Raw genomic sequence first — 20,626 nt, 5'->3', positions numbered from 1 at the left:
CTTATTTCAGACTTGGCCACGTACGGTATTTCCCTTTGCCTGCATCAACGCTCTTTCAGTAACAGATGGGTAAGGCTATTTGGGTCATTTTCTTATTTCAATTTACTGTCTGAAATATTCGTAGAGTTCAAAATCTGTGCCTGTGTTTATCCAAATACGTGCATCTGTAGGGTAATTAAGGAAAACCGTCATTTTTCTGGTGTTATTATATATTAATTTTCAGCATGTCTTTCAGGCAAGTACTGGAAATCAATCGAGAAATGTTCTTCAGCTGTGGACCTCTCTCTTTCGGAGCTCCAGAAGTCCGACAAAGAAGAAACAGACGCTGTGACAGCGATGTCTTTACTGTCTGTTGATGTAGACCAGTCTGGCGAAGGACGAGAAGGCAGGTAAGAAGTTGCAAACCAGTCCGTGTTCATTTGGCTGCTATTCTTATTTAATGACTTTGCACAGGCCTCAGGCAAAACGTCAGAGTTGATCTACTTGGGAAAAATGTCTCGGGTCCGAAGACTTCTCTCATTCTCACAATTCTCTGTGTGGTCTGTTACACCCGTGTTTACTGCAAGACACAAAAAAGCTCGGGTTTACAAAAAGTCTTCACACAGGAAACTGCAGAAAACCAGAGCAAGATGACTTTTATACTGCAACTGTATTCAAAAATGTATGGCCTGCTACTTTGCGTTCAAAAGATATGAGTTTCAGATGCACACTGCCCCTGTCCACATGTGCTGTAGATGCATGTCGGATAAGTGGGTGTTTGATTTCACAGTGAAACAGCCTGAACTACCATGAAAGTAAAATCGTTTACATTCTCTGCCTTGGCTCTTTCCTTTCTCTTTCCTCAGAAAGGGGATCTTTTTTTAAACCATAACTTTAACTCAAATATACAGATATTCAAACATGCCATAATGTAAACAGGAACATTTGAAATCATTGCTTTGGACTTAAACTGTTTTTCCACTTGACATTCTGTTTATACTTCCTGTGAAAGAACCTCTATTTATGGACAACTGGATAACGCAAATAAACATCACACAGAAGTGAAAAATCAGCTTTGATTATCCATGAAACTCTACAATGTCATTGTGTACTCTTGCGCCGTATTCTGATTGCCTGTTTATTTTTACAGAACTGCAGCTGAGCCAATGGAAGAGGAACCCGCTCTGTGAAGTGCCAAGTCTTCCAAGATATTTCCTGTATGTGACTTCATTGTGTAACCCCTCAGGGCACCCTGAGACATGTCTTGTCTGCTGCTTGGGTGGCGCACGTCAGATGGCCCATAAACATGGGGTGCATAGGACTCATTTCACTTGTTCCTTGGACATGTATGAAAGGAGGGCTTAGATTTTCTTAATTTAAAGATGCCATACTGTACCCTCATGCCTTGAGTCTGTTTTAATTACGACTATGACCTACAGTGCAGAATAATACTGACACTTCGTTACCCCAGACTTTTTTTTTGTTACCATTTCAAAGGAGCTACATTCGTCTTTTTGCCAAGCCCTATTTTAAATGGTATTTTTTCCCCAGCGGCTCTTTTTTTTATCAAGCAATATTGCATTTTGGGAAAACGCGCCCAGTGTTTTATAATTATAAAAAAAGAGCAAAAATCATTTTGTGGGGTCAAGACATTTTTTATTGTGTACAACTGAGGTGTGTCAGTTTTGCTTATTGCCTTCAATCCATTATTTTTTTTCTAATTTTACTACTATTTACAAGACCAGAGGAATCAAACAGAGCCATAATTAAGAAAACTACTGAGCAACGCACTTCTTTCATAAACATTTGCATTGACTTTTTGATTCTGTTTTTATCTTTAAAATATAAAATTTTAAAATTTCACTATTATATTCTCCTTTGAGAATCCGCTCATTTTATTCAATTACTTAAAAACAGGACACTTGTGCAGTGTATAGCAGCGAAACAATATATTCAGTTCATGTTTCACGTAGATTCGAATTTATGTGTATGCACAAACTAAAAAGATGGGATTTTTATTTCTTTTTAAAACTACTGCACATTATCTGTAATAATACATTGCAGCATTTCCAAAAAAAACACATCCTGGGTAGAGAATATTAAAATTATTTTACAGTTATAAAATTTAAAAATAACAAAGAACAATTCCAAAGAAGATGATAGTCAATGAAAATAAGCCTCAAGTTTACTAAAGTCAAAAAGAAATGCTTTAAGAGTGGAATTCAACAATAAAATTATAATTAGAAGCAATTAGGTTAACAAGAATAAGATACTTTAATAGCTCAAATTCCTGTTAAAACTCTGAGAATTATAAACTATTTAGTGACACTTTAACTACTGAGTAATTTATGATGTTCATTATATTTTTTCTAACTAAGCAGCTTTCAAGTACAGCCTTAAAACCACAGCCGAAGAGCATTGTGTCCCGATTCAGAAATTTGAAGGAAACCTTAATTAGAACAAGCTTTGCTCAAAGGTTATGATGATATGAAAGATCGAACAATATGGTTTGAGTTAAAGGCAACTGAAACCTGTAAATCAAAGATGAAAAGATTTCATTCAAATGGAATTATAGATTTCTCTTTTGTCATCCGGCCAGGCATTTTTTTTTCGGCATTTGGGCATGCAATAAGGTCAGTCATTTCATTTTCCTGAAGGGGTTCTGTTTCAGATAATAAAATAATGAAAGGTGATATCTGAGGGGGGGGGAGTCGACAATTAAACGTCCAAAGGTAAACAATGCTATTGAGCAATGTGTTTTATCCCTAAAGAACTTTGAAAAACTAATAAAGGCGCAAATCTAATTTTGTCTACCAGTGCCAAAAGCTGTAGACTATAAAATGTCAGAAATAAAGGAAGACTGAGTGATCTTTAGGAAGGTTTCTAATCAAAGGTGAAAGTCAGTTACGCGTCGATGTAGAGAAATTGTTAAATATGCATTCAGACAAATGCTTTTAGCCGAGTTTCGAGGTGGGAGCTGTATCAGCCTGCAAAGGAAGGAACAGCGGTTTATTCTACGTGGAAAGTGAAAAGAAAGAGGCACAAACACCTGAAGGAAGCACAGAAACAGCCAAAACATTACTCTTCAGCCTGGAATGAACCTCTGCTAGTTCCTTCTTCTTTTAACAGTTTTGCTATTTTTGTTATTCTGTACCTCGACTATAAAGCTATCACTCCATCTATGTTTGTAATGTTCACAGTTTCTGTTTTAGATAATTTTATATTTTATATACAGCACATGTGAAAGTACTAAAACATCTTATAACCTAGGGCAAGAGGTTTGAGGCTAAAAATGTACAGACATACACAGACTCCACTGTGGTAAACAGACACCCAAGTATCACTGCACCCTGTTTATACTGGATCCATGAACAGCACTGCCAGGATATGAGTGTGTTAATGCTGGGTACTTCCATTTTCAGTGCTCACAGACGACAGCAAGGTGCTCACACATCGCGGACACTGCAGCCCACACCTGTCATAGAACATGTATGTGAAGAGGTGGTCCCAGGCAAAAGTTTCAAATAACTTGTCAAAGATGCCGCAGTTCAATGATATTAATTCCCTGTTTGCAAGCCTCAGCTCTCTTGTCTTTCCTGGAGTGCACGGATACTGTCATCTTGAGCACCTTCCATTCAAATAACAAAAGTACTTCCCACATTTGGACATACAGGATAATACCTGGAACAAGTAAAGTCCCTGGCATCTCAAAAGTGACCTAATGGTTTTGAGTCTCACTTGGGCTTTGATGTCTGCCTGAGACAAAAGTCTGAATCCACGTGAATCACATCAGAGGGGCAGACAGGTGTTCCCTGGTCTCAACATACTGGTTATTATAGGCCATCAGCTCTGTCAGCGCAGAAGCTAAAGTGTGTAACATTATGTGTGTACAATATGTAGCATCCAGTGACATACGTGCATACCCACTGTCCAAGAACTGTGAAAACCCAGCCTCAAGTAACAGGCTGAGGAAGGACAGCCTGCTAGTATCTGTGCTGCTCACTGCACTCAACGACAATGTTGCAAAATGAGAAGAGGCACACTATCGAATGCACTCTGCTACAGAGTGAACATTTAAAGGCTATCCTGGACACCTGCACCCTCTGTAACACTGGGAGTTGACTGCTACAGCTAACTTTTTACTCCTTCCACATCCAGATGATCCAGAGTTCTACCTCTAGATCCTGTCAAAAGGCAGTTCTCATGAACATCCTATTTATGGCCTAGTAGGAGACTAAGGATTCCTTTAGGTTTTATCTTTTCATATACTAAGTAACCATGAGTTCGTTCTGTGAAAACAGTCAATCAGCTTATTTGTGTCACAAGATACATCTATTTATGTGACAACTGATCGTGAAAACATAGTGTGCACCGTTCAAAACATAGGGCACCGTTCAGTACAAGGGCATGAGCTACAAAACAGCACAGATGACTAGTGTGCAAATGTTAATAGTCAACAGCTGTAAGGACTGAATTGAGGGAGAACTGATTATTTAAAAACAATACAATGTCATTCCAGTTTTTGTTCTAAAAGAGCTCAAGGAGGTATGTTGACAAAATATTGGTGGCAAGCCATGGTATAAGAGATGCTGAGATTCCACTTACCTTTTGAGAGTGACGTGCTCGTGCCCTGAAGTTGCTGCAGCTTTGCTACAAAAAACCTTTCCTGAGATGAACCTGTCACAGAGAAAGGAAAGTAATGGGCATAATTAAACCAGGAGCACGGGTGCAGGTTGCAATAATGCAGATACCTTGTGTGTAGTAAACAACAGATAACATCAAGATCCTTCTGAACAATGCAATTGTAACAGATTACTAACCCTAATAATTGTAATTCACAACAGGGGTGACAGTTGGATGCATGTATTGTTACTGCAATACTTACAAGTCCAAGCCAAGATATCTCGTAATATAAAAATGAAGTTCAATGTGTGCGATGTCTGATTTAATTTAATATGGTTGGCCATACTGAAAAGGAAGATGAAAACTTAAGCTTCAGTACAAAAAGCCACCTTGTCCTGCAGTTTGTAAAGAATGAGGGACACTAGTAATTAGTACTTGAAAATCATTTTACAGGTGATTAATATTCCAGAGTTGAGTGAAATACAGCTCATTCAGATTAGTATAAAACACATTAGGTCATTCATATTCTTAGTAAGTGCCATTGATTGTCGTTATTATTTTAAAGTATTTTTATAGCTCTAAAACTTACAGTGACTCAGATCGAAAATAGCAGATGTGACTAAATTGAACGTGTTGTTTTTATTAAAAGCAATAGCTAGCTACTCAACGTCTTTTATTCAACTCAAAGTCTGGAGTAAATGCCCTCACCTTCAGCCATCACATTATTTCTACTGTATGTTTGATCCAGAGGTCAGATTTTTAACCCTTAAGGGTGACTGTGAATACTAAACCTTTGAAATGCAATGTTGTACACCCATGTAGGAAAGGTTGTACTCATGCCCTGTGAATAACAGCTCTTCTTTAATTTTGTCTAGTTAAGTGGTTGTGATATTGAATTATTCTCTTATTAATAATATTGTCCATGCAACAATTGACAGTTTTCTTGTGTAATGGCAAACTTAAAAGATAGAAGAGACTCTGTATGCTTGACACCCTTATCTCATAACTGTTGTTGTGAGACTGAAAAAGAATTCAAAGAAGAATCTTTAGTGTGCACTACATGACTGATTTCCCATGTGCATTTCATTTTGTCATTTTATTTCTTTCCACAGCGGAATTAATATGCAATTATGCAAAATTATGGATTTGTTTTTTTTTATTCAATAGAGCCCCTAACAAAATAAAAAACTAGAGCTAAATTTGCAGTATGGGTCCTTTTGATGAAATTTAAAATGTTGCTTTATTGGTCATTTAATTAAACGAAGAGTGCAATTTTATTTAAACTATTTGACTACGCTTTGATATATTAATGAGGGTAATCTAATGGAGCTCCCTAACAAATGCTTTAAGGCAACCATTAGCTTCACAGATTTCTTTTTCCTTCATTTATATAATTTGACGTTAGTGTATTATTTTTGGTAGGTCACTGTCGCAAGGTAGATGAGCAACACTGCATGTTTGTTTTATACTGAATCATGGAAGCTCAGGACAAAAGAACTGATTTTTTTTTTATGGAGAGCAGACGTAGAGCTGAGCAAACTCTGCATTATTATTTTTAAAATACATTTTAATTGCAAAGCTCCTCTTCAGTAAAATCCCATGTGTGTTCGTGTGGCTCACATAATCTTCCAGCACGTCTGTTCCAGATGTGAATGACCAGGGAATATGAGTTATGCAGTGAAAGAGATATAACACATTATCAGTTTTATTTTTGTTAGCAAAAAAACTGCTCCCACTACATTTCAATACAGAAATGCATGCTAATTAATTGATCTATTAAATGAGGTGAACTGTTTTTGGCAATATTGGCTAACTCCATGCCTTGCCAAGTTCCTTATCATCAAGCAATCATCGCATAAGAATTGAAACAATTTCCTTTCACCAGCTAAACACCCATGCGGCTTGGCTCTTGCAGAAATGTGTGTGACAGGTCAGAGGGAACATGCCTCACCCAACCTGAGGCCCAGCTCAGCAGCCGGTAGTCACAGTATCAGGGCACTATGACTATTACTCCATTTAAAATATTCTAGACATTTTCTATCATCCATATACTCGTGCCTATTTGGCAATGTAAAATCTTGAGAAAACAGGAAGAAATCATAATTCTGTCAGAATATCATTAAGTCATGATAAACATATGCTGCTTCTATTTCTAATAAAGTAGAAATGAGGTTAAATTCATTCATTCAATTTTGCAGCAGATAAAATGGACTGGATGTCTGTTGTAAATGGGTTAAGCTATGACAGAAATCTAAATTCTTAATTAAATTTAGAACAAATGGAGACATTAAGAGAAAGAAATAATCTACTAACACGCATTTGAGATAACTGCACTCACCCAAACAATCATTTTAACAGCACATATACTGGGGGGTGGGGGCTAGAGTACAGTAACTGTCAATTCCTAAATATGTTCTCGAATTGTTGTTGAATGTCTATTGAAACCAGGCAGGGAAAAAGTTCGGTCCCAAGACTCAGCTGTATCAAAACGTCGATGGTTTGTTGCGGTCAGGCCTCAGAGTGTGAGGGGTTTTCAAGCTGGAGAAAGCACGCTCCACAGTTCCTGTCTCACCGCCTTGAATGCGTATGGAGATAGACGCCTCAAGTCTTGATCAGATTTATACACCAACTCTGGCTGGTCCACCTGCAGCTGAAGGCTCCCCTCTGTGAATTAGGATGCTAACCTTGGTCCACAAGGACTCACGCAGCACTGAGGTTTTAAGTTATAAAAAGCAGAAAGTGAATTAGTGTGATGTTGCTTCACATACATTTTCTGGCCTGTGTTAAAATAATCAACCATTAAACAAGCCTTTTTAACTGTTAGAGAAAAGATGATGACCTTGTGTTGGGTTGATAAATAAATAATCCGCAGCAACTCAGACTAATAGCTCCATTTGAGGAAAATCATGATTACTGTTTTTTTTAATAAGAAGAACAATAGTATTAAATACATCTTATATCGTCTAACCATTTTCTAACAAGGTTACTTTTTATCATATTATAACCGTCCCCTGTTCAGGACTGCACTCCTCACCATCAGTGATTGATAGGTGTTTAATCAGAAGTGAAACTCATTCCATATACAGCATCGCTTCCGAATATTGGTAAGTGAACATCTGTAAGTAAACTTTGTAGGTCATTTTTGGGAAGTGTTTCACCTGCTCATTCTCTTACCATTTGGGCATGTGTGAATTAAAAACACGAAGGGTTTTGTGACATAGTTGTGAAAGCAGGACAGACACAATGTGTACAGTACATTTAAACATAAAAATGTAATCATTAAAATTAGTAGACAGGGATATGTCTAGTGTAACAAAGTAGAATCTGCATTAAATTAATTATTATGAAGCACTTACACTGAAGCCAGATAAGGTCACTGTGTTCTCAAATCAGAGCGACAAAATGATTGAACTTCAACAAAGTTAGACATTCTGTGTACAACTAAATATTTTTGAATGAATCAATGTGAAATATTCAGTGTGTGCTAAACAATACCTTCTTACACAGATTTCGTTAGGGAACTTGATATTTCTAATTCCTCAAACCCTAAAGTTGACCGTGTGCAAATTTCTGAAATATCCACAGAAATGTTCCTGTGAGAGTTCCTTACATGTAGCAAAAGGCACAAACGGGCATTTTGAATTGTGTACTCACATACTATATTACATTTATAGTTGTTGTACTGTTATGATAAAGCTCTATTGTGCATCAATGTGTTTTTTCACTTTGCTTAGCTTTTGTTCGTTTCTATTCCGTTTGCGTGTGTTGTGTTTTGCTTCCGACTACAAAACTACATGATCATGTCATTAGAGTGGCACTCAGCTGTATGTTTTGGCTCTACATTTTATACGGAGATGAAACCTGTGTGTTGTATATTGTCTTTACGACTATTTTAAAATAAAAAAAATTAAAAACGCTTTCCCCCCGTTCTGTGATGGTGATGCAATTCAACGACAGCGAGCCTACGGGACTCAGAGCGTGTATCCAGAACGGAAGGGCGAGGGAGAGACGAGGGGATCACTGTTGCAGTGAAAAACGACCTCACAACAAACTTTGAAGAGCAGGGTTTGATTTCTGTTTGTGCGTGTGGGATGCAAGCCCGTAACTGTGTGTTTAAAGATCAATTGACAGTCTGGATGAACCACACTTAGGTCAAGTCTCAAATAAACAGGTCAGTGCATCGGATACACAACCATCCGTAGTTACACTACACTTCTTTCTTTTTCGTGTGTGTGTGTCTCGTCCACTACCCTAGAATCGTTTACGTTTTGAGAGGCTTATTAGATACAGGATTCTTTTTTTTATTATTATTATTATTATTTCGGGAATGCTCCGAGTCAGGATGCAGAATTACCAGCTTCGGTGTTCAATAAATTGTGTACTCAGGACGCGTTCAGGATACAGGTGTGGCGAAGGCCTAGCGTTATTAAATATGGGTAATGGGCTACAGTTAGCTGCTAAGCAAAAACAGAAAGAGGTCCATGAGGATACATACCTTTAATCCCCCGTGGATACTTTCCCATAACTTGGAGAATAACCGCGGGGTGCAAACATTTCCTAACAATACTTATTCAGTATAAAGTTTTGCTACGCATTGGTAAATGCGTATTGTGTGTTTTATAAAAATAATATAACACGTTACGATTACATTTTACTCACAGCCTTGTCTGTTACGTGTGTTTTAAAACCTTGTACTTATGTTTCACCGAGAATATGAACCACTATTTAAAATCAGAGTTGGTAATTGTAGAAAGTATTTTCCTTTTAATAAAGATCTATACTTGAACATTTATTTGACGACGAAAACAAAATGGAGATTATAATCTGTCATATAGTTCACACAATAAGGAACTGAAAATAGTAATGCAAGAGTTATTACATGTATCGATTTTTTTAGAAAGCACACTCGTTTTGCACATGAAGTCTGATGCCTACTATACACTGCAAATTGAAACACTTAAATTTACCGCTTTGTTGCAGAAATTAGAAAGCGTCTCCAGTTACTCTTTTAGTTAGGGTAATTGTTCAAAGCTAGGGTACAAACGAACTATCGTAAAAATATCCCTGACGGTCCACATACAATTACTTTACTGTCTTAAAATGTGAACCTGCAACAATATTGCTTCTATTGCTTCTGCTGTTACAGCTACTACTGCTTAACGCGATGCAGCTGCTACACCGAATCATAACGAATTAAGGAAAAATTCTGAAGTCTGAAGTGAACCATGATTCACCTGCATTTGAATTTAGACCCACTGAAGACTGAGGTTTCCTCGAACAACAGATTTCTTTTTGCTGCCCGTTTGATTTTCAAAAGGATACGTTTCAAGAGCATAGATGTAAGAAGGCCGTTTTAAAACAAGAGTATTACCTCAAGTGCGTGTCATTTAAAACAGCATTCCTTTCCAATTAAAGTACATCCCCCCCCCCAGACTTGTTCCAAGTAAAGGCTTCAGGTTTAAATTTTAGGAGGCGGAAATGGATTTACATAATTTACTCGGACAAATAAAAAAAAATCAAATAAAGTGATTAATCAGAAAGTAGGCAAACGCAAAATAATTTTCTCCTCCATTTCGATTCTGAATGACGTTTAGGCCTGTATTAAAATCTGTGTTTTGTTTTAAATGTGTTGTTTTACAGACTTCTCTGCTTTCAGTACCTCTAAAACAGGTGCACTCTCAAGCCTTAGCAGCTCGCGGTAACGCTACACTGCAAATATATTTTACCCACGCCACAAGTACAGACCTTACGTGAACGGGGTATTTCATCTGTATTTGATATTTTATCAATGAGCAAACTGTAAAACGTGTAATCTGATTTGTGCCACGTACCTTTTATATTGGAAACTCGATTTACCTTCGTATTAGCTAAACCTTCAAAGGAAAATAAACAATGTGGTCTGGGCTACTTCGAAGCTTAAATGTACAAATACGAAGAAACACCTGTCGACGTGAATCTGTCACGCGTCTAACTGCCCGCCTGATCAAGCCCAGTTTGCAATTAAAAAAAATCCGATTTTTGACTCGTGGACAAAACGGCCGCAATTACCCAGTTTTCTGTTAAAGCAATACGTAAACAAATTGTATTTGTGACAGGTATTTAATGAGCCTATGTCCCTATGTCAGAAAAAAATGGTTTTCTTAATTCGGGGAAGGGGGGTTGGAAAATGGGTCCCTGGCTTTGTTTTTTTTCCCTTGTCATCCTTGGACAGATCGCGCAGACAACTAATACTGCCACTCGCTTCTGACGTTAGTTAGCTTACTAAAATATACGTAATGGTGCCTTTACACTCTGATTAACCCTTCCTTGCCACTCACTGCAGGCTGAACTGTATTCAGCAGCGAAGCGAACAGGTTTCTCTGTTGTGAGTGCTGAAAGGCTGGGGGGGGGGGGGTGGGTTGACCCTCTGGAAGTGTCAGAGCAAGAGACATTTGTAATAAATCACACCGATGAACGTCCAAATCCAATGGGTGCCTTGAGACTCCTCATACATTCAATCCTAAACCTTAACATCAAAGGATGGCTTTTTTAAAACCATAAACACTTTTTTCTGACTATAAATAAAGGAGAACGTATTGTGAAATATTTTAAATAGTATACGGTAAACCACTCGGAAATATCACACTTCCAAACACAGGCGCACGCAGAAGCCTTAAAAAATAAAAAGTATTTTTGGGGGTTCAAAGAGGCACAGTAAACAATAAAAAAATAATACAGTGTAGCTGTATTTGTTTCAAAAACAAACGCGTTTCCGAAAGCACAGGAAGATTATGTTTATTATAAAATACATTTAACAGTATGTAGTCATATATAAAATATATCGTTATCTTTCATATTTAAACTGTACACGCTGTATCAGAGTGTGTGTATGAAAGGGCCGAGAAAAAGGTACATTTCCCTGCAATGGAATTTCGTTTTAATTGTCAAGGACTATAAACGGGCAAGCATGACAACGTGCACCTAAGGAAAAAAAAAAGACTGAAGTTTAAATTAACAGAGACACGGTCACTTGAAAGGGTGGGAATCGATTTCTGCTGGAGAATCAAACGGCCCTTTGATCAAATCCAAGAGTTTGCACTGCTCAGTTCCCTGCGCGCCTGTCAGAAAGCTCGCCCGGCTGCAATAGAGGCTGAGGGTTATCTCCTGAGGTTCCCAACCGTCCCCACTCAAGGGGATATGCACACAGTACACACGTCAATGCAAACTATTCATCCCACTCCTGACTTGGCGGATTTTGTTCAGATTTATTGAGAGGCATGAAAGACCGTGACCAATGATTATTGAAACTAATAGCAATTGTTTACGTTGATCAAATTGTTATACGTTTCATTGTATATTAGTGTATATACTTATAAAAAAATATCAATATCCATCAATACTTATAAAAGGAATTCCACCTGTTGCCCAGTGCGGAAAGTTCAATATAAAGTGTTATTGTGGAGTATGAAAGTAAAATGGGTTGACTTGTTACTCTTAATATTGCGATTTACTAAATGATTTACTTTCAATACATGTAAAAACACGACAATTGGACTTGTTTTTTATTTCTCCTTTTTTCTCCATAGAGATGTTTAAACATCTAGACTGAGGGTGATAAACGGAGCTGAATCCGACCTGGACTATTTTCCTCACGGTGATCACAGTTTCCGTGTGCTCGGTCACGGAGCGGAAATGCACTCACCTTGACAAAGATACAATTTGCCTTTGGATTTCGGAAGTTAGCGAAAATCTAACAAGTATTCAGTTAGACGGAGAAAAAAGCTTCGGGATATTCTCGCATCATCGATAAAGCCATAATCGCGGTGCAATAGTACACAAAACAAAATATTAAATCACACAAAAATAATAATATAAAAACGTCTTTATACAACCTGTTAAATATGTTGTCCGTACACTAAACCCGCAACAGGGAGAAATAGTAACACCATCAATACCCCACTTACTATTAATTCTCATACTGTTGCTGCTAAAACTACGGCTACCAGTGATGATAATTCCATACATGTTGGGACTTTATTAATTTAAAATGCATAAACAATAACATGATGACATTTAAGCACAAGTAAAAAGGTTTATAAAACGATTTACCATGTTCCTCTGCTTAATTCGGGTTTGCCAGCTTGGAAAATCAGGCCTATAAATCTCGTAAGCAGACATACAAAGACACATCATCACCTCACTTAGAGCGCACGTCGCGTCTGTATTCTAATTCATATGTACTGTAAGTAAATACGTACTCCACGTAGGACATAAAATACACATGGTAGACTTTATTATATACATAGTACAGAATTATTATATATAATCGGTTATAAAAGACGGTCATGTAGTTTAGGCTGAATGCCAGTCTTCATCTTGATCTTTTCATGACCGAAAGGAAAAAGTCAAAACGGTATTTTCTCCTTCTTACCATTCAGATTCAGACGCGTTGAGAAGCAATCGATTAGCCTCAGCATGTCCCCAGATCTGATTCTGATTCTCTTGCCGCTTCGAACAAATCCTTGATTAACAAAATATAACAAACGTCATCTTCCAACAAAATTCACCTTTCTCTTCTTTAGAATAAGAGTGATTTATGTCCAAATCTTATTTCAACCACTTTTCTCTTGCAATGCATTCGAAGGCGTGTCTCTACTAAAGCTGCACATCTGTTCATTTCACGTGACGTTTAACAAAAATACTAACATCTGGTGAAAATAAGTTTCCTTCAGGTGCCTGCGTAACTTTTCACTTGCCAAGATCCTCCAACAATAGCAACTCTCACTTAATCCTATACTTACTTAATCTTTGATAGTGAAAAAATAACAACCACGATCTATAAGGAAAAGCAGGAATATTGCTAGAAAAGTGAATGAAAACACTGTGTGTTTATCTGTATTTTAAGTCAAACTACAGGCCTTGTAAACGATTTCGTGTATATTTTCTCGTTCGTGTTACTAAAAAGAAAAATATACCGAGCGGGTCACCCTGAAGTACGTCCAGTGCAACAAACTATTATATTCAGCTCAATACTGGATGTATAAAAATAAGAAACGTCGAAAACAGGTGTTTGTAAAACAGAGATTCCACTTACTGTAAGGTGGGCCATATAGGGGTTACTAATTCAAAGGGCCTGTTTGATACATAAAACGAGAAGAAGAAAAAAACTCCCAAAGTGTGCGTTCATATTTTTAATTTTTCTCCCAGCTTGTTCTGTGCTTTCCTCTATTTTTTACCAAGTCAGACGCGTATAAATGGCTGACTGTTGGAGCCGTAAAAAGAACTTTTGTGCAAGTGATTTTAACCTGCTCCACCTTCAAGTGACCTGCCAAATGCTGTTTCTATTTTATGGACATCTGGGAATTCCGAACATGCCTTAAACCCCAATTACACACCTTCTTCAAACGGACACGTGCTTTGATTTGCAAGAAGTTTAAGCTCGGAGAATTCTAAAATACTTTTCCAGACCACGCCGCGCGAGAAACAAGAGCTTTCTTCTCTCCGGCAGTGTTTGTTGCTGAGCACAAACCAAAATATTACTAAACTAAAAACCCAAAGCGCACTTTAAAGTCATTCTACCGATGACTGCATGGCCAGAACTTACTTCAAGCGCGCTATAAAAATTGTCATTAAAACCCCATTAGATTTTAAACTCGATTTATTATTTGGTTAAATTCGTTCATTTTTATTTTTTTATATAATGCTTTATATTACACAATTTATAATCCTGGTGCTATGACTCACATACAGTAATTCTGGCGTATTTGTTTAGCAGCAGAGCAGAAGAGCGGTTTCTTTCACTGGTGGTGGAAAGATATTAATAGACACTTATTTGTTTTGTCTCGTTAAAATGACAAACTTACCTATTTGCTCTGTACGTGTCTCTGAAGCAAGCCTGGGAACCGCTGGATCAAAATCGTCTGTCAGTGAAGAATTTGATACTTTTGGCCTGAAGAACAACAGTGCTGAGCCAGGCCAACCACCCCAAGTAAGAAGAAGAAAACACACCGAGAGTGCTCATCTAATCCAACAAGCTAGCAACAGCAGTGGTGAAGATGATGACGGTGGCGATGACTGTAGTATTAATAACGGCTAAATGATAATATTTCCTCCTTTGAAACTCTTAACCGTCAGAATCGCCTCCTTGCTCGTTTCCCTTCAACGTGAAAGCAAAGAGGTTGTGCTTAACGGGAGAAAATTAATCTGCCTTAGTCATGCTTCCACGGACAGAGTGAAAGTAACTGTTGCGCTACAAACTAATACTTCCACAGTATTACTTTTGAACGTGCTGTAGCTGGGACCTCAGCAGTATGAACTTCCAGGGTAAAAACCGCGTCAAAACATAAAGGAGTTTTTATTATTGAATGTGTTAGTTTCGTACGGACGGGACAAGGAATGCATACTAAATAAATTGCCATTTCAATCATTTAACTTAATGCGCTCTTTCCTTTTGAACAAAAAAAAAATATCTTTCTAGTCAAAATCCCAGTAGCAACAAGCAAGCGTAGGTAATTTGTAACTCACAGTTTGGGGCCGGATTATTATTTTTTGGTTATTTGGCTTTCATCTCGTTTTTAAATTAGCGCGGGGTATTAGGCCAGATAAATAAAATCGGATTTAAAAAAATGTTGCTTTTAACCATTTGATCCCATTTAAATACCCCCTTTTTTAAATGAACGCGGAAATGTCTTACTAGTCTTTTATGTATTATAAAGTGTCAAAGACAGCGACTGGCAGCACAAACATAAAACCTAATACCAGCGCCCATGGGTTCAGTTCAAGGCACAGAAAGGCGTGCAAACATCCCGAAAACTGCAGGGCCGAGATCTGATCTCCAGTGGCACCACGGATAACCAATTTTTCGAGATTGGTTGTTATTTTACAATACTGGCATTGTTATATATCAAAGTGTAAGCCATTGTTTTCTCCGTCTTGCACATCACTAAACTAAATGCATTTCGCTATTTAAAAAAATAAAGATTTTACAAATACAAAACATTCGAATGAGGTCACCGTTAACAGCTCATGTTTTGCCAAAAATCAAAGTCGAAATATATATATATATCAGAATATGCTTCTAAAGCGAAGATATGATACGCCAGACTAAATTTTAAAGTCAAGTTACATCTCATAAAGACTTAGATCTTTTTCATACTGTACATGCAAAACTTCAGAGAATTGGATATCAACATGTATCCGTACTAGTAATTATTTTGTTCAATGTGCGCTAAACTGTTTCTGTTGAGGCTAAAAACAGGCAGATATACATGACTATTTTCATGTAAAATAAATACATTCCAATATGTGTGGAGTTAGGACAAGAATGCCTTAATCTAAAAAAAAAAAGCCTTTAACCATCCTGCCCCTAGTTCTATGTACAGATACCCGTGTGAACTTCCGACAGAGAAACTGCCTAGGTTCTGACATACGATTCACGGAACGGCTGCTGAGGTTTACCAATTTATATTTTCCTAAATAATTCCCAAAGTCCATCGAATGTATTTCTCTGACCTACGCGTGTAAGATTCCTGTCCTCGATGTGAATAGAGGACTGCAGCCCCAAGACTGATTCGCGTCACGTTATCAAGATGAAGCGATCATCTGTCTGTCACCGCTGCTTATTTAAGTTTGCCCACGTTTCTGTGTTTCTGCGTCCCAGGATAGTCTTTATCACCTAATTGATTACCTCTATCTCTGCGCTGTGCTCGATAAGTTAAAGGTGACCAGAACGTACTGTTAAAAATCATATTTATTTTATTGCAGAAAAATATACAAAGATATTTACAAAACAATCATAAAAATAAGAATGCATTTAGACACCGGATCTATTCTGCATTATAACATGGGTCATCAATAAATAAATAAATGTATTTCAGGAAAAAAAAACCTTAAAAAGGTTTGCACAGGTATGAGCCAGGTGTCAGACTATATTATAGGACAGTTTTCATCGACAGCCTAGCAATGAAAAGTTTCGATGCTTTTTATCCTTTGTTTTTTCACCCCCTTCATAGAACACAGGCACAGCTGGTCAAAAGGCATGCATAATGAAATAAATTTCCAACATTCATCGTCAGACAGAAATGTTTCAAACACAGATCAGAATGTCGAGTTTGTGACCGTGAAGTCGCACGTGTGCTTGGTCGGTGTCCGTCGCCTCGTTGTCTCTAAGTGCTCCCCGCCCTGCCCTCTTGGGTTGGAAGATTTTCGTATTTCCCCCCAAAAAACGCAGCTTTGTACATATCCAGCTTCAGACTCGAGAGTCCCCATCACGGGTGGGTAAGTGGACACCAGTTGTCACCTGCAAAGAACAAAATAAGTCAGAGACAATTTGACAGAGATCCACGCGTGACCAAATTTGTTTTTGTGGCCCGTGCAATGTTAACATGTAGCGACATTTAACGCAGGGAAACCTTAAAATGGAAACTAGCTGGCAGTCACCGAGAAAGAAAAAAAAAACCGTTATTACATTAGAACAAAACTCTTTCAATACTGACGATCGTCATCATAAAAATACATTCTGTTTCGATCAATTAAAAATAATGGGAGAAAAAAAAGGCACTTCGCCAGCGTACAAGCAATTAAACCAAGGCGACCAAATGAGTTAAAAACTCAAGGTCTGTTGCTTCTGTCATCTATAAAAGTTACAAATGTAATGTTACAAAAGTTACGATATGTTTGAGGAAAAGAGGCATACCATGTTAGCCTAGTTTCACAGACGCTAGTGAGATGCAGACATGGACCAGGCGCCCTCCATTCTCCAAACTGAAAAGGCATAGCTTAGTCTCTCATGAGCCACATAACTACAACTTGCCATTTTGGAGTCCAGTTCATCGCTCTGTAGTACTTGATAGAGGAAATCGATGTACCTGGCAGCCAGTTTGAGGGTCTGAATTTTGCTCAGTTTGTCTGAAGGAAGGGTAGGAATGATCTTCCTCAAGGCAGCAAAGGCTTCGTTGAGAGACTGCGTTCGCTGGCGTTCGCGCACATTAGCCATGACTCGCTGGGTCTGAAGTTCCTCGAAAGACTGCGGGCTGCTGCTGCTGGATTTCTTTCCTCTTTTCCCAGGGGTAGGGCTATCTGAATCCTCCCCATTTTTCCTGCTCGATCTCCTTTTCCTCCCACATCTTTTCTGCTGCCTGTCGAGCTCTTCTTCACTGTTGCTTAGACTGTCCACTGGAGACACAGGGGAGCCGGATTCCTCTTGCATCATTTCTTCAAACATCAGCTTCCACTTAGAAAAGACACAAGATCGCGCTTCTTTATTTCATTAATTTAAAACTGAAGACCTCAGTCCCTTGTTATATAAAGTCAGTTAAAATATCCGTACTCTGGCGTCCTAGCCACGGAGGTGTTTCTGGCTTCTTGGAAACTTTGGGAGTTCTTATAGCCTGGACGGCGCTAAGTGTTTGGAGAATGATGCGATTGGTCAAGAAAGCAAATGACGTGACTAAGAAGGACGGAGGTGTCCAAGGAACCATCAAAAAAGTTTCCGTTTTTCAAGATGCAGCCCTTTCAGAGTAGCGTAGCAGCCTGGTGAACAATGCCAGTGAAAGGGGGGACCTATAAAAGGTACATTTCACACGCGCTTTCCGTGCTTTATTTCACCTGGAGTGACGCGCAGGCGGCGCTGAAGCTGTTCTCCGGCTTCGGCGCGGAGCAAATAGCAAAAGACTGATATATTTACCAGTTGTTACGATTCCACAGTACGATTATAGTCAGAAATATTGCTGCTGCAAACATAAATCAACGGATATCTCAGGAGCCTGGATGCCGGCCCCACGTATTTATGCAGCCAAGCAGGCCAAATGGGTCGTGGTAAGATGATGTTATCACCGGCGCAGGGGTTTCGTAAACATAAATAGATCCAAATACCACAATATAAAGTGCGAAAGGTATGACTAATTATACTGAATTCTAGTAATGACATAGCATGTTCTTACAAAGGTCTGTATAAATACAAACAATAGATACACCCAAGCAAAATGTAATGGTCTACTAGCTAATATTGTCAAACGAAATGTCACTCTAGGTGTAATAAACGTCATTATTCATGGAAATCACAAATGCTATTTAATTTGTGTTCAGGTTATTTCAATAGACTCCCGTTTCGGCCTTCTTTCGAATTAACAGACTGAATCCAGAGCTGGTAATCGAGACTGAAATCAGTTGTTTGGTGCTGGATCGTCAATTTAATTAGCAGCTGTGCTTTCTATCTCCTCCCGTGTCACTGGCCTTCCTGTGATTTAAAGGGAATAGGGCGAATGCAATATCCACCCGCATTTTCTGTTACTAGCTGTAAGGACACATTTGGACCTCTGTAGACGGTGTTGACAAAAGATAATATTTACAGTTATTATATTATTTACAACAGACAGCACAGAAGGAGAAGAATCACACAGGCGCAAAATGAGAATGATGTGGATACAAGTAAAACGACACCCTTGAGCCTTTGAAGATGAAGCTGTTGCCAACAATGAAAGAAGAAAAATATTGTTCTTTATTGCTGAATTGCTGATAAAGCACTTTTATTTTTTTTATTATTATTGAAAGAGGTTATTTCAGTAGGTTATTTCTGTTGTCAGTAGGGGACCTGCAAAGTTCTTCCACCTCGACACTAGGTGACCGCAACATTTATTTTCATTTATTAGTTCCGAGTGAGTCGCTCAGAGAGGTGCTAGTGTGAGTAATAAAAACCTGTCCACCATAAAGAAGCGGGGGTGTGCGGAGGTTATACCACGATTCTGGGGGGGGATAGGTGTAGCGTCTCTCCCAAGCCCGGTGAGCCCGGTTTCTCCCTGTCAGGGCTGGGCACAGCGGCGGGCAGACCGGCGGCGGCTGCTCAGACCCACAACGAGAGGCCGCAGCGCACCGCCAACACTACCTGGCGAGACACACGAGAGCAGGCACCCACAGCTAACACATAAAACGCTTTAATGTCAACGGATGCAGTGTGAAACCGCCTGGTGGGCAAACCATTCATCTCCACGGCTGTTACCCCAGAAATTGCACACCGGGGCTGTGGGCTTCTGCTTGCAGTCCCGCCAAATACGAAACTGTAGGTGCCACGAAAGCGCTTGAAAGGTAAATTTCAAGGGGGGAAAACGTCGATAGCTCCGTACAGAAAAGGTCAGAGCAGGTCCTAGCGAGGCAGGGCATCGCCCCTGTGACCTCGTATGACCTCTGTTTGAGGTTGTCCGTCTCTGTATAAACCCACATTTGGCGGAGCTTTGAACGACAGCTCTCTGAGCGTCCTGCCACTCAGCAGTTCAACCAACCGACCGACCGACTGAGAAACCGACTCAGCTGACGGATGTGGAGCTCGCCTATTGAAATGAGTCTTCATCCTTACACTTAACCACCGTAGTCCTCCTCCGCAAGAGCTAGGAGAAACTGAGGTTATTCCCTGAAATGAAGTACGAGTTCCAGTAGTGCTTGTGTGCATCTATCTTCTGAACTACTTGAAGTGATTAGCGTGTGTTGTCATACTGCACACTTCCTGAACAGAACGGGGTTAAAGGAAAGAGGAGCAAAGGGGAAGGAAGTGGCTTGCAGGCATCATTGCCGACCACGGGAGGGCGCGATTTCCCATGTATCTGTCAGAGCAGAGGAAAAGTGAAAGGGCACTTTCTGACAGAACTTTCACAACTGATAAAAACCTCAATTTGCTCAAAGCTGGCCTGACAGACTTTCAAGTCGAGCTGCGGAAGTGCTGTTTTGCATGTAGAGAGGAATCCGCTCATGAACAAAGAAAGAGCGTTTCGGTAAAAAGATCAACATTTCGACTCAGCCATTTATTTTAAAACCTCGATGAAAAATATTATTGCAATAGATACCAAATGCTGACAAAAATCTCTCAAAGCAGGCATGCAGCACTTTAACACACCTGAGGAAATTTTCACAGCCAAAATGTGTTTTTATTTTCTTCATTTTTTTTCTATAATTCTCAAAATGAAACCCTACTGCTATTTCCTTTGTGGTAAAAATACTACTTAAGATTTTTGCCAAAACGTTTTTTTTTTCATAATCTGATTCACCTTCCAGAAAA

At 38.9% G+C, this 20,626-nt stretch overlaps 2 protein-coding genes and 1 long non-coding RNA gene across 17 annotated transcripts in view; 1 reads left to right on the top strand and 2 right to left on the bottom strand.

The window, feature by feature from the left end:
* The window catches only part of LOC102694761 (histone deacetylase 9), a 185,103-nt gene extending 176,584 nt beyond the window's left edge, over positions 1 to 8,519 (top strand). For all 8 annotated transcript variants that reach the window (XM_015357938.2, XM_015357935.2, XM_015357936.2 and 5 more), the window contains 2 exons: positions 236 to 389; positions 1,130 to 8,519. In XM_015357938.2, coding sequence (XP_015213424.1) covers positions 236 to 389; positions 1,130 to 1,169 — 194 coding nt within the window. In that variant the 3' untranslated portion in view covers positions 1,170 to 8,519. The remainder of the gene's footprint in view (positions 1 to 235; positions 390 to 1,129) is intronic.
* Positions 1 to 14,794, bottom strand: part of LOC107078691 (uncharacterized) — a 39,275-nt gene extending 24,481 nt beyond the window's left edge. For 5 of the 8 annotated variants that reach the window (XR_011190577.1, XR_011190573.1, XR_011190576.1 and 2 more), the window contains exons 1-3: positions 13,013 to 13,208; positions 4,585 to 4,656; positions 25 to 559 (exon numbers count right to left, since the gene is read on the bottom strand). This is a non-coding gene — a long non-coding RNA (uncharacterized lncRNA). Of the gene's footprint in view, positions 1 to 24; positions 560 to 4,584; positions 4,657 to 13,012; positions 13,209 to 14,444 lie in introns of those variants that run through there. The other 3 variants (XR_011190575.1, XR_011190574.1, XR_001479647.2) reach the window with 3 other exon arrangements.
* A 1,524-nt stretch (positions 14,795 to 16,318) lies between these two features.
* Positions 16,319 to 17,953, bottom strand: LOC102698905 (twist-related protein 2). The gene is made up of 2 exons (XM_006636041.3): positions 17,276 to 17,953; positions 16,319 to 16,879 (listed from the first exon to the last, which is right to left on the bottom strand). Exon 1 carries the CDS (start codon positions 17,801 to 17,803, stop codon positions 17,300 to 17,302), a length of 504 nt encoding a protein of 167 aa, XP_006636104.1. The 5' UTR covers positions 17,804 to 17,953; the 3' UTR covers positions 16,319 to 16,879; positions 17,276 to 17,299.
* Positions 17,954 to 20,626: the final 2,673 nt, after the last annotated feature.

This window comes from Lepisosteus oculatus, chromosome 10 (assembly GCF_040954835.1).
Source record: "Lepisosteus oculatus isolate fLepOcu1 chromosome 10, fLepOcu1.hap2, whole genome shotgun sequence".
NCBI lineage: Eukaryota > Metazoa > Chordata > Actinopteri > Semionotiformes > Lepisosteidae > Lepisosteus > Lepisosteus oculatus.
Note: the sequence above shows the minus strand (reverse complement) of the source record. Positions and strands in the feature narration are given on the sequence as shown.

What these genes read in the sequence shown, in the direction of transcription:
- LOC102698905 (XM_006636041.3), bottom strand. Translation starts at nt 17,803, where the DNA reads ATGTTTGAAGAAATGATGCAAGAGGAATCCGGCTCCCCTGTGTCTCCA.